Here is a 13,083-nt window from a genome sequence, read left to right on the forward strand (position 1 = left end):
TTGGTGGACAGCCGGCTGAGTATGAGCCAGCAGTGTGCCCAGGCAGCCAAGAAGGCCAACACCATCCTGGCCTGCATCAGGAATAGTGTGGTGAGCCGGACTAGGGAAGTAATCATCCCCCTGTACTCGGCACTGGTGAGGCCTCACCTTGAGTACTGTGTTCAGTTTTGGGCCCCTCACTACAAGAAGGACATTGAGGTGTTGGAGCGTGTCCAGAGAAGGGCTACAAAGCTGGTGAAGGGTCTGGAGGACAAACCTTATGAGGAACGACTGAGGGATCTGGGGTTCTTTAGCCTGGAGAAGAGGAGGCTGAGGGGAGACCTTATCACCCTCTACAACTACCTGAAAGGAGGTTTTCGAGAGATGGGAGCTGACCTCTTCTCCCTGGTGACAAGTGATAGGACAAGAGGAAATGGGTTCAAGTTATGTCAGGGCAGGTTTAGATTGGATATTAGGAAGCATTTTTTCACTGAAAGGGTTATTAAACATTGGAATAGGCTGCCCAGAGAGGTGGTGGATTCACCATCCCTGGAGGTGTTTAAGAAAAGGGTAGATGAGGTGCTCAGGGACATGGTTTAGAAGTGGTGGTGTTTTTATCAGGGTAGGTTAACGGTTGGACTTGATGATCTTAAAGGTCCCTTCCAACCTCACTAATTCTATGATTCTATTTAGCTAAGAGACATAAACAGTGGGAACAAAATAGTACCTCATTAATTTTACAAGTATTGAACTTCTTTTAGTTAGTTAAGAATGACCTTAAGAGTAAGTCTTCACCATCTAAAGTGAAGTTATCTCATTGTTACCCAAGTGTAAAAATCCAAAGTTACACGTAATGGAATGAGTAAGTGCAGTTTTTATGGTGACGAGACTAATACCTGTATTTGCAGAGCCTAAATTTCCTATTCCCTTGCTGCAGGTAAACTTATACAAAGTATGACATTGTTATGCTTCTCCTCACACCTGGTTTAAACAAACGCATGAAGAGTCCCACCCCGAAAGGACTATTTGTCAACTTTCATATAACTGTAAAACAAGTTAAATGACAATTGGTATTTAGCGTAGGATTCTCATTAGGATTTCTTTTAAAGCAACAGAACATTCAGTTGACCTGTGAGAACAGGAGAGCACACATGAGCGATGCAGAGACTTCTGACTTACATTTACCTTGTGTAGATCAGGCATCAGGTCTTGGTATAAAGAGCGGATCAGCATGTCTAGAGTGCGTTGACGTTTCTGAGAAAATGTTGGGGTTTCCAAGGTGGCTTTTTCCCCATTTATTACTAAAATATTATGGAAAAGAAGATACATTACCTAAATGAACTTCGACAACTTCCACTGATTCCAGTTTGCCTCTCTACAAAAATATCTGGTTTTGCCTTAGTAACTTAGAATTGCCTCCTTTTTGCATGTTTTTTAGTGAATAATCATCCCTTAAGCTTAAAGGAGAAAAATTAATAATAGGAGAATTCTACAAGGCCTCCCAATGGCCTCCTACCTAATAAAAAAAATTAAAAACAAAACGCTCATCAATTTAAGTTCTAACCCAATTTCAGTATGCAAAATGATTTATTAGTCAAGTTCCTGTCAGGTAAGCACCTAATTGTAATCATCATGATCAGTTCTCAAAGATCTCTTTCTCACTGATTTAGAAGGGTGAGTAAGGGTTAATGAAAACTGGAACTGAATAATTACAGAATTTAAAAGTTCTTGAAGGTGCTGAAAGGCACCTATGCAGCATGCATTCAAAAAACCTTGTGTTTTCAGGTTTTCAGAGCTGTTTACCTAACACTTTCTATTACTAAATACTGAAAAGCATTATATGTCCTTTCAGATCTCCAAGTCCTTTAAGAAAATGCAAAGCTAAATTCTGCAAATGTAAAAGTCAGTTTGTCTCTAGTAGCCTGAGAAGCATAATTGCATAGAAATTCAGTTTGTTGTTAATCTGACTGGAACAGTTTGATGGAACTACACTACAGCTACACTACAGATTTGAAAAAAAATTCTATACAGAACAGAAGCATACAAAAGAAAATGTGTTTACATTTTAAGCATCACAAATCTCAATTTATTAAAGCAATTATTTAAAAAGTGTTTCTAGCAAAAGAAAAACTGACTTACATTTCACTAACACAAAATCCCTGAATTCCTGGTGATTTGTAAACACAGATGGGGATGGAAGGGGAGGTCCAAAGAGAGGAACACTTTCTTCAGAAAATATTTTCAGCCTATTGAAAGAACAAATCTTTACCTATATTGAAAGTCACATTCAAAACCCACTGTTTTTACAGACACTGTTTAAACCAGAAGGAAGAACTGGGAACTGTTATCTGGGTATGTCTTAGGTAAGAACTCCCCCGGGTCTAACAAAAAATGTTCACTTGGAGTTATTCACTTGAGCAAAATTCAGCTTCCTTTACGCAAACTAACACTGTGACACTAACAATTACAACAGAACTTTGCAGTTCTACTCATAGAACAATGCTATTAGTGGCACTAGCAAAAACTAGTCTTTTTCAAAAAAGCTGTAAAAGAACAATTCTTCATGTACAAAATATGTTCTCGTTATAGATTTCCATCTTACCTACGCATTCACCACAAACATTAAATATTTGGTTCTTTCTGAATAACAATGGTGTACTACAGCTGAATCTGTATCTTGGGAATAGCGATTTCATTTTCACTGAGGAAGAAAGAGTCTGAATGACTTCCATGACAGCTGGATCTGTTGAGCTCTTTTGATCCGTAAGGAATTCGGCATAGCAAGAATAAATGGCAGGTACAAAATCCGTGCATACAACATGCTCAGCAAGCTGTAGCTTCTTTAAGGTAAGTAATCATTCCTTGGTATTTCAAGTGACAGTCTGAACAATTTTCTTCACTGTAAGATAGCAGTCAGACAAAGATCTTCCAAGCGGCATGAGCAGCTGACACAGGCTGCAGCAAGTTAAGTGGTAAAATTATAGATTCAACCCATCTCTACTGTTATACAAACCACAGTTAGAATTTGCTTGCTCAAAAAAACAGCAGTGATTGACTGGTATTGAGTCCAATAGGTTCTAATGGATTCATCTTTCATTTTCATGAAAGCTTAGAAACTGCACACACAACCTGAAATGCAGTATTACCTTTGCATGAATATTGATCACTCTAATACTGGTTTCACAGATTTGAGACACAATTTCAGAGACACTATCTTATTCCACCCAGAAAAAAAAGTAATTATTTATCACTACACAGGGTGTGGAATGTTTCTTGGCTAGAGCAGAATGAGTTAAGATGAGGAAAACCACAACAAAACTGACCAGAACAATAGACTTCGAGTGACATAAAATATAGTCATTCTAAGCAGAAATTCATTGTCAGACCTCACAGTGGCATTGCATATGAAACAAGGAAAATTCTTCTCAAAAGCCTAGAATATCCCCTGTTTCTTTTGACTGAAATTTTGGCCACTTGGAAGACTGTCTTCACCAAAAAATAACAGAAGGAAGCAGAGTCCCATGCGGGCCTAAGGTGAAGGGACAGAAAGAAATGTAATTAGGCCAAGCTGAAATATATAATAATGTATTAAGCCTGCGATATAGGGTAAAAATACTGCATGGTGTGCTCCATGGGAAGATGTGTTAAGACTGGCAGCATGAAGCAACTAAGGAATAAGATGGACTGATCTAGTAAAAGCAATCAGTTATTAAGAGCAAGAGACAAATTTATCTTATTTACTCCTACTTGTTTTTTTCCCAAATAGCAATGTAAAAAAAGCATTTACCATAGCTAGCCCATCTACTGACTATTAGCTTACAATTAGGACAACATTCACTTCTTAAAGGCTAATGAGGTATATATGCCCAGGTTTCTGTCCCAAAACAAGAAGAAAAGAAGGAAAGAAGTAACTGAGCTTTCACTGCACACTGGAATCACGAACAGATTTCACCGCACACTGGAACAAATCACAGATTTGGCAATGCTAAAAAGCAGAATCTATGAGGACAATAAATTGTAAAAGAAAATGCGAGAAGGTGCTCACAAAATCTTAGAGCAAAATAAAACTACTCCTTTTTTAACTGCACTACAGACATTTTCCAAAGCAAACCTTAGCTTTAAATAGGAGGGGGGGGAACCCCATACACAAATTGAAGTATCACACTGTTGAATTCTTCTCTGGAGCTAAATTTAATGGCATGATGGAGAAACATAGCAATATAATTTTTTCTCAACTTACTGAATCAAGATTTAAGGTTTTTAGCTATATTGAAAAAGAACATTATTTATAGTGAAAAATTATTTTGAGATGTACTTGTCCATATATATAACCCCCCTGTGGATATATATGCACCTCAAACACTCAAGTTTGTAGACTTTCAACTCCTGCACCTATTTAGCATATATGTGCTTTGTCTCATCTCATACTCCACATCAAGAGCAACAAGGATGGTGTGAACCTTATCCTCCAGCATGCTGCAAAATAAAGATTCCCAAATATTAAGGGACTTGAAGAAAAAGGTAGGACAGGAAAAGCACACAAATTTATCAGCAAGCTCTCTTGAAGATATCTAGTTAATATTAAGTCATTTTCTTCTTGCATTCACATTCTTGTGCATTTCCACATTTGCACTGCAGATGATTTCAGGTAACATTCATAAATGAGTACCTGTAGTTGCAGTTGCGCAAAAACCACCAAACTCTTACGGCTAACAATTAAGTTTTGTAGCTAGGCAAGAAGGCTTAGTCAGTCCTCTATCTTTGAGATACAAAAACTTCCAGTAACCTATACTGCAGCAAGCAGAACAGATTCTTAGATGACTGTGAAGATTGCTCAGCCTACGAAGGATAAAAGACTTCCAAAGCAAGCCAGAATTTACATACATTGCAATGGTTGGAACCATGTGATTGGATCTCAGCAGCAGCTTCTGAAACCACGGACCACTGCTAGTACCAGTGGTCTGTACTGTGCATTGAAGGAGAGGCTAAAAGAACACCTTCTACACTTGTACTACATCTCTTAGCTGTCAAAGTGATATGGGCTGTTCAAAAAAAGCACTAGTGCCAGGTTATCGGTTACAGGGATATTGTGGGTCTCTTTCAGAATCTGCCTGAGTCCTCAGAGTTATAGAATTGTCAAGGAAGAAGGAAGCAAAACTAATCTACCTAAGGACCCTGTATTCCTGGGAGCCATTTCCAAGTTCAGTTTCTTTCTGTCCACTACAAGCTAACTAGTAGTTCACCCCAAAGGAGCAGACCCAATGCTGTCAACCTTCAGCTTTGTCCTGCAAATGTGGGGTAGAATGATTTGAAAACAGTTTAAAATTTCGCCAAATAACAACTGATCTCATGCAGGCTCACACAGCCATTAGAAACTTGCATTCAAAGCCTAACACATTGACTTCCTCCTTCCATCTTGCAAAGTTTTTAGCTTTGAGTGTTGTAGACATACACACATACATTTCAGTTTGAGGCACAATTTTCGTTTCATGCCCTGAAATTTCCTTTCTAGTGCTGGATAAACCAAACATTTTGGTTTCCTAATACAAATTCTTTAGCCATGAGAGACTTCAGCAACTGAGCTGGCAGTGATTTCAAACCTAACCAATCCCCTCCTCAGGCACATATCCAAAAGAGAACGTAATTCTCCCATTTCTTTTTGACCTAGTCTAAGTACTAAATGACTTATCATACTTTCCATAGAAGAGGGGTCACTACAGACACTGCTAGCACTTTGTAAAGCAGGAATTGCAGTGGCACGTCTACATCCTATACTGAGAACTGCAGCACACGCTGTTAGCTAAAATGTGGCTCTTTTATTTCTCTACTGCTTATTTGGTTCAAGCCCAAGGTGAATCCCTCCCATGGGCTCAGACAATGACGTCCCACTGCCCCTCTGCTTTTCCAAGATGGACAGATATCTTTGGCATCCCACAACTAATCTCAAAACAATACTTGGGATTAACTATTTGTTTAAAACCACTTTGTCCATTAAAGCCTAGACACGGGGCTGCAGAAATGCGTGCTTTTCAGACTCTGGTGAGACCTAAGAGACTCAGACTCGGACAGCATATGCCTCCAAGTGTGAGGGTCCCAAGACTAACTGAAAAACAGATGAAGAACACATTATTTACCAGCAAAATTCCACTAGGTTTTAAGTACGTCATGTCCAACTGTACAAATACTCCATTAAGATCCCTAAAAATGAACTGGTTTGCTTAGCTACAACCAAAACCCAAACCTGTAAGGATCCACAGTCCATGGCTATCACAACACCACATCTAATTAACTTTTATCATACGTGTAGTTCACTATGTCATTGATCTCACCAGATCAGAATGTTCCAGGAATATCTTCCAACATTTTGTTACATTTCATCTAAATAGTAGTTTTGTTTTGCCCCCTTAGCTTATGCCTGTTCCAGAATTTCATTTTTCTGATGGTTAGAAACATGCAACTTATTCATAGCCAGTTTATAGCCATCCACATCCAGGTCCATATTACTCTTCAGCTTCATATGTTCATTTGGCTTCCTGGCATACAGACCGGTGGAGAATACAAAACATTTTCCCGTTATCTCTAAACCATCAGAAATACAGTGTGAAGTTATTTGTTACAATCAGCACCTACCTGTAACTATCATTCTGCTTATTATATCTCACTAAGGCAAAAATATCTGCCATGCAGTTAAGGAAGTTAATCCAGTACTAATGAAACTCACATGAATTTTAATACACTTTTTTTTTTCCTGCAGCAGATCACAGATTTAATAAAGGTTAAATACATTACTCAAGGTAAATATATAAAATATACTAGACTATACATATCTTACTGTTTATAAAGGAGGTCCCATACAAAATTTTATTGTGTTTGATCAACAATTTTAAAAATTCAGGTAGTACCACAAAGACAGACTTCTTGCCATTATATGAAGCATAAAATGTGCTATATAGTTTTGTGTGTGTGTTTGATAGACTTGTGATTAAAAATTCTCTTAGTTGATAAAAAAGTACTGATTCTGAACTTCACTTATACCACAACTTCAATTGAAGATTTCAATGGAATAATTTAGCTAACAGAATTATAAGAAAATAGATAGGATGATTTAAAGGGCAAGTACACAAAAATATATTAGTAGTCTTGATTCATAACTTTGGGAAAATCTGGGAAAAAAAGATCAGAGAAATCCTTATGGTTACCTTGCAAGGTATTTTTATGGAATCAACTAGAGGCTTCTTGCTTTGATAGATTTCCTTAACACTGTCTCTAAGTTTTCAGCCCTTACAAACAGTGCCAAAGAAAGTGTAAGTCCAAATAACTTCATTGGCTGTATGGGTTTGTTCCAGATAGAATTAAGAGACCTTTGCCAATAGCTGTGATCAGCACTATCGGAGACTGCACAATAAAAAAGCCTTACGATAGCATTCAATTATTTCAATGCAAGCATTCAGTGCTATTTAAGCTGCTTGAGGGTATATTGCTTTCTCTTCAGCTGCGATTCCAAAAGGGGCACAGATCTGTAGGCCCTGAGTCATACCTGACAGACCTGTACAGACATTTCAGCTACACTGGGACATCTAAATTGGTGCTGGATGCCTTTATTTGGGTAACGCAGTCCTACACCACAGATGATATGTAGAAACATTTACAGCAGCTATCACTGCTGTACAGGACAGCACAGTGGGATATCCGTACGCTAATTTTTCCCATTGTAGAAGTAACAAAAAAGGGGTGCTATAGTATGTAAGAAAGTAAGTACAAAGTGCTAGTGCAGATTCAATGAGCTTTGAGATTTACCACATCTGACATAGATCGGTGTCAAACCCCAGTTTTCTTGAGGACATCTTTATCCCTGGCTACTGTTAAGTGAAAATATCAGGAAGGTGATATGACTCCATTGGCCAGCTGTGGATTACTTAAAATGACCTAAATGATAACACATCCTTATGGATTTAGGGCACATATGCCCCTCCAACTCATTATGACACCAAGGACAGTTGAACCTCAAAATGTTTGTCAAAAATCAAAAGAGTGGGGTGTATGAATTACACCATTACAAGTCCTCTTAACAGCAATAAGGCAATTATTGCTTTTTTATTAATGCTGACACTCTGATGAAGAAGTACACTGACTTGGTAAACTTTTGTTATTAAAAATATTTAGGTTCCTCTAATATCTAAAGATTTTTTTTTTTTTTTAAGGAATTCTTTTTGTTCTAGTCACTCCTTTCATTTAGAGTAAAAGAGGTTAATATTAAGAGCTTAAATCTAAAAAGTAAGACCAGCCATGGACGAAACTAGCAAGAAAGTTCCAACAACAGTTAGTCAGCCTGACAACTAGATTCAGAAGTCATAAACTTTGCGATCATTTTTAAAAACTCAGCAACAAAACATGGATAGAAATAAGAGTTTTCTTCTTTTCATCCATTCTTCTTCATTCCATTCCACCTAGCCTCAGAGATGCCAGATCAGGATCTATGGACCCTTAGTGTGACCCCATGATAATCCCAAGCAATTGGCAGCTGGTTTTTGGAATCATATGGTCTTCACAATGTTTTCAAATGAAAGTTTGAAAAACACAGGCTGCCAAAAATATGGAGAATATGTGGTTATTGTCTGAAAGACCTGAGAAACACTGATGTAAAATACATAAAAACCTAAAATAAATAGCATCTAAACATTAAAAGGCAATATTCAGTAGTTAACGCTAAATTAATACACATCACTAACAGAAATATTTTTATGAATTTATATTTTATGAAAATGTATAAAATAATTTGTGAAGTGATCCAAATAAATGCCTTTAATAAAAATATGATTTAAAAAAAACACATTCTTGCTTTGACCTTATCTTCTAAGTGATTCAACATAAAAATTGTTTTATGAGATTCCTAGTCAAGCAGTTGAAGGTAAAGAATGCAAGAATGCAACTGTCTTTCTAAAATAGTTTTCACTTCCATAAACAGTATGCAGAAAGGACTTAAGGTAGAATTAAAAGTAATATCGATCTTTAAAAAAAAACAAACGAAAACCACAACACTAGGAAATACAAGGAAAAAGATACGTGTAAAATGAGAGCGAATCATGGATGGCTTGAACGCTGGAGAAGACTCTTCACCTTCCTGAAATACGATAGTGACAATGTCATTTCCAATATGTCGCTTCCTTTCTACCTGGAAAAAAAATAAAGGAAAAACAAAGGAAAAAAAAAAAGAGAATAAAAAAACAAACAAACAAACAGACAGACAGACACAATGACTTAAAAGACATAAATAAATACCTCAACAATTCTGTGAGAGAATGGTAAAACAACATTCCTAAACTGCAAACAGAAAAATTATGGTCAATATGGCTGAAGCCAATATAAAATTATTATTACTTAACTATAAGCAAGTAAACCTAGCAATGCCGTGGTACACACACAAGGCAGCTGCTAAAACAGCAGCTATTGCATGCTTTTAAGTTAGCAAAGCACTCATAATTCCATAATTTCCATAATTAATATTCAAAAAATGGGCACAAAACACCTAGCATTCCAAAGAAGCAAATCCACCACTTGAAATAAAAGGAAAAAATCCCTGATGCTGAGTTATTCTTTAAAAACAATAAATGTCCTGATTGGCCTCTGGTTTCTGCTGTGATCTTGTCATCAATCCAAGGCAAAAGCATGAGAAAACTGACATGGAAATAAAAAAAGGACAATATAACTATATAATCTAATTATATTATTAAAATAATACATAATATATAATTATTGATTAAATAAGAAAATAGTAAAACAAGTAATTTGCAAGTAATTTTAGGTAAATCATTATGGATGTATGATTTATAGGTAAACATGAAGTGTAAAGTATTTTTTTCACCATATAATAAATAGAAAGGCTCAAGCAATGGATGACAGCACATTTGATCAAGTACCCAAGAACCCACCTAGTTAATCTATGACAGGGCATCAACAGTGCTTTAGAGGAAATACACAAAGCTTTTACATGCTCACATGGGGAATTTCTTTCAAGCTACATGAATAGCTACCTGAGTACGAGTTGTGCGTTACATAGGTGAGCATTCTGACAATTCACACACAAGTCTAATTTCCAACCTTCCTAAATTCTTTGAGGTAATAATAATTGCAGCAGCAAAGCTCTACAACTCATTTGAATAACAGAATACTCAATCACTTCTCAGTCAATCAATTTTGACCTTCTTCGCAACTGTCTTTCGTGCCGTAACAGAGATGATATGATGCATTATCTTCTAACAAACATTATGACATTTTCAGCATTAGGTATAATATTGAGGAAAAAAATATAGCAAAGGTCTTAACACTTACATTTCAAAAATATTAACAGGAAAAAAAAAAACAACCAAAAGACACAAAAAAAAAACCAACCAAGAGAGAGAACCATGTACCTGCTGCTTGTTCTCTCTAGAATATGGTAGCATGGTTGAAACATGGAACATAATTTCATGCCCTTGAAAAACTGTATAGATGGAACAGGTTCCTGTTGTATCATCTGCAGGGAAATACAACATTGTCAGCAGGAATATGTCCTTTAAGTTTTCTAAAGATCAAAAGATATTTTAGGTCCTTCTACCAAACCTTCTTTAGTCATCCTTGTTTCTGATTAATTTTAGAAAATCTCCATGCTGCACGTTTTATGTGGGTCCAAATCTAAGTTTGCAACCTAATCTGCATATTGACACATTTAAAACCTATGACGTCCTTCACCTAACCTCCTGAAATCACACACGGTTCTTCAACCCATGACGCCCTCCTATCATGAAGCAGGTTTACCTATCAGGTTATTCTTCACCTCACTCCAATATAAAATTGAACTGTTCACCTTGAAAATACAGGTCATACAAATATTTTTCTTCAACTACATTCCATACCAGTGATTTAAGATAACCTGACTTTTTCCTGGTAAAGCAGAGGATTTAGCATGCACACAAGGAAGTCTGTTTTGGGACTGTATTATTTCTACAATATATACAATGTGCGCATGCAATAAGCAAAAGCATTTATATTGCAGCCTTTATATTTTTTGCTTCAGATGAGTTCTTACTTTTAGTGTCCAGTCCTCCTCTGTAGCCTGTCCAGCCTTTCAAAGTAATTGTGTCACCCAAGAGACGCAAAAATCTTTGAAAGCTTTCACTTCCGATTTCTACATGTGGGAGAGAGAAACATTACAAGAGAAAAGCACATGTAGTAATAGAATACCTATAAAAAAAAAAAAATCAAAATACAGGAAAAAACAAAATACAGGAGGACCAAAGTTTCAGCTGAATTAGTTTCTCCTCATGTCATCCAAGCCTTCTACCTTTACAGAAACAGCACCCCAGCCTTGCAGAATAGGCATCATCACGTGACATTAACAGTGACCTATTTTGCTAACTCCAAGATGCTGTTCAAGTGCATAGAAGAATGTGATCATGCTGCAAAAATGTAAGAGTGAAAGAACTAGAAACAATAGTGACTTTTTGCAGGTAACGAGTTGCCTCCTTCAACTGCTTCCTTTTTCTAAATCTTACATTGTACAGTCTACTTCTAGAAAAGAAATTTCAATATATTCCAAGTTGTAATAGTAGGTTTCCTGCAGCAACCCTTTATAGAAATAGAAGATTCTACGCTACAATTTTTCCCCCAACATGAACATGAAAACCTATCAAAACTACTGTTCACATAACCACCACCTCCCTTCTGGCTTCCACATGTAGGCACTATCCTATACTTTTTTTATTTGGATGAATAAAACAATTAAGAAAAAGATTAAAAACTCACCATTGCTGAACATTTCATCATCTGTAAGCTGCCCATCCTTAGCATAGAGGACTCCAAATTTAAAATTCACAGATCCCTGAGAAATAAAACCAAATATTATATGATAAAGTAACCAAACAAAAGACCTAACATAAAGTTTTCTCTCAGGACTTTCATATACGTACCTTTGTATACATCCTACTCATGGGAGTATACATTTCATACTAACTCCATTACATGTTCAAGTAGCAGATAGTTAATAATTTACCTTTGATCATAGATTATGAATTTTATTATATACTAAGTTGGTGATCTATTAATATGATATATTAAGATGGTATGTAAAATTATTTTTTATCTCATATGTTGCAAAGAAATACTACATTTTTTTACTGCAATACGCAACTGATGTCTAAATTGTCACAAGCATGTCAGTGGAAATATTTCAAGTACAAAGCTATATTCGCTGAACAGGTCTGTGAGCTAGTAGGTGGTAAGTTTACGTTTACCTCTTGCTCTTCAAGAACCAATAAATCCTGTAAACAAAACAATATCTTTAGCACACTGGTATTAAAGATAACACAAACAAAACTGTAACAGTTGTATATTTAAGTTTTGTTTTGAAGTGGGAAGTTCAACTGATAAAGACAGTTTACTTTGTAGTATCATATAACCCTACTCATTGTTACTATCCTGCTACTGAAAACCAAACTAGTAGCATTTATACTTAATGACTTATTTTTCCAGAAAATCATAAAGAAAAACAATCAAACAAAAAAATAAGTCACCTCCTACCTTTTGTATCTCAGGATGAAAAATTTCCCTTGGGCTCTTCTCAAATTTGTCAAGATTCATAGCACTGAAACACAAATGAAATACTGCTTTATAAAAGGGCAAGTAATGTTCCAACATTGAATCACTAACCAGTTTCCAGTTCAAACTGGTTACAAAAGGAATTCTTCAAAGAGTCTCTCTTACATGGAATGTTTTGTGGAATAGCCACTTCTTTCCCACAATACTAACCTCCAAGACTTCCTAAAATTCTTTTGGATTTTAAAAACAGAAGTTAGTAAGACCCTGCATGGAGATCAGGTTTAAATTTATCATATTTACTTATAAAGCACAGTGCTTTATTCCATCACCCTTCACTTTGGCTTTATACATAATCATTGTTAGTATTTTAGGAGGACTCAATAACCTATTCTATTTTGTAAGCTTTTCTTCTCTCTCTTTTAAAATAATTCAAGGCAAGTCAAATGAAAAATGAGCAGTTCAGCATCAAATTCACACACCAAAGATCCACAAACAGAAAAAAAAGTATTTAAATAAGAAGCAAGATCAGCT

The 13,083-nt window shown here is 36.1% G+C and overlaps 1 protein-coding gene across 1 annotated transcript in view; it reads right to left on the minus strand.

Annotated features, from left to right (window-relative positions):
* The window catches only part of GARNL3 (GTPase activating Rap/RanGAP domain like 3), a gene marked incomplete at its 5' end in the record, with an annotated part of 46,704 nt that overhangs the window by 18,024 nt on the left and 15,597 nt on the right, over window positions 1-13,083 (minus strand). Inside the window, 9 exons of the mRNA XM_082492786.1 lie at window positions 1,165-1,280; window positions 2,119-2,225; window positions 6,610-6,655; window positions 9,043-9,151; window positions 10,389-10,492; window positions 11,045-11,143; window positions 11,761-11,836; window positions 12,249-12,275; window positions 12,535-12,598. Of these exons, the coding sequence (XP_082348912.1) occupies window positions 1,165-1,280; window positions 2,119-2,225; window positions 6,610-6,655; window positions 9,043-9,151; window positions 10,389-10,492; window positions 11,045-11,143; window positions 11,761-11,836; window positions 12,249-12,275; window positions 12,535-12,598 (748 nt within the window). The remainder of the gene's footprint in view (window positions 1-1,164; window positions 1,281-2,118; window positions 2,226-6,609; window positions 6,656-9,042; window positions 9,152-10,388; window positions 10,493-11,044; window positions 11,144-11,760; window positions 11,837-12,248; window positions 12,276-12,534; window positions 12,599-13,083) is intronic.

Source organism: Vanellus vanellus, assembly GCF_965231255.1.
Source record: "Vanellus vanellus genome assembly, chromosome: 18".
Lineage (NCBI taxonomy): Eukaryota > Metazoa > Chordata > Aves > Charadriiformes > Charadriidae > Vanellus > Vanellus vanellus.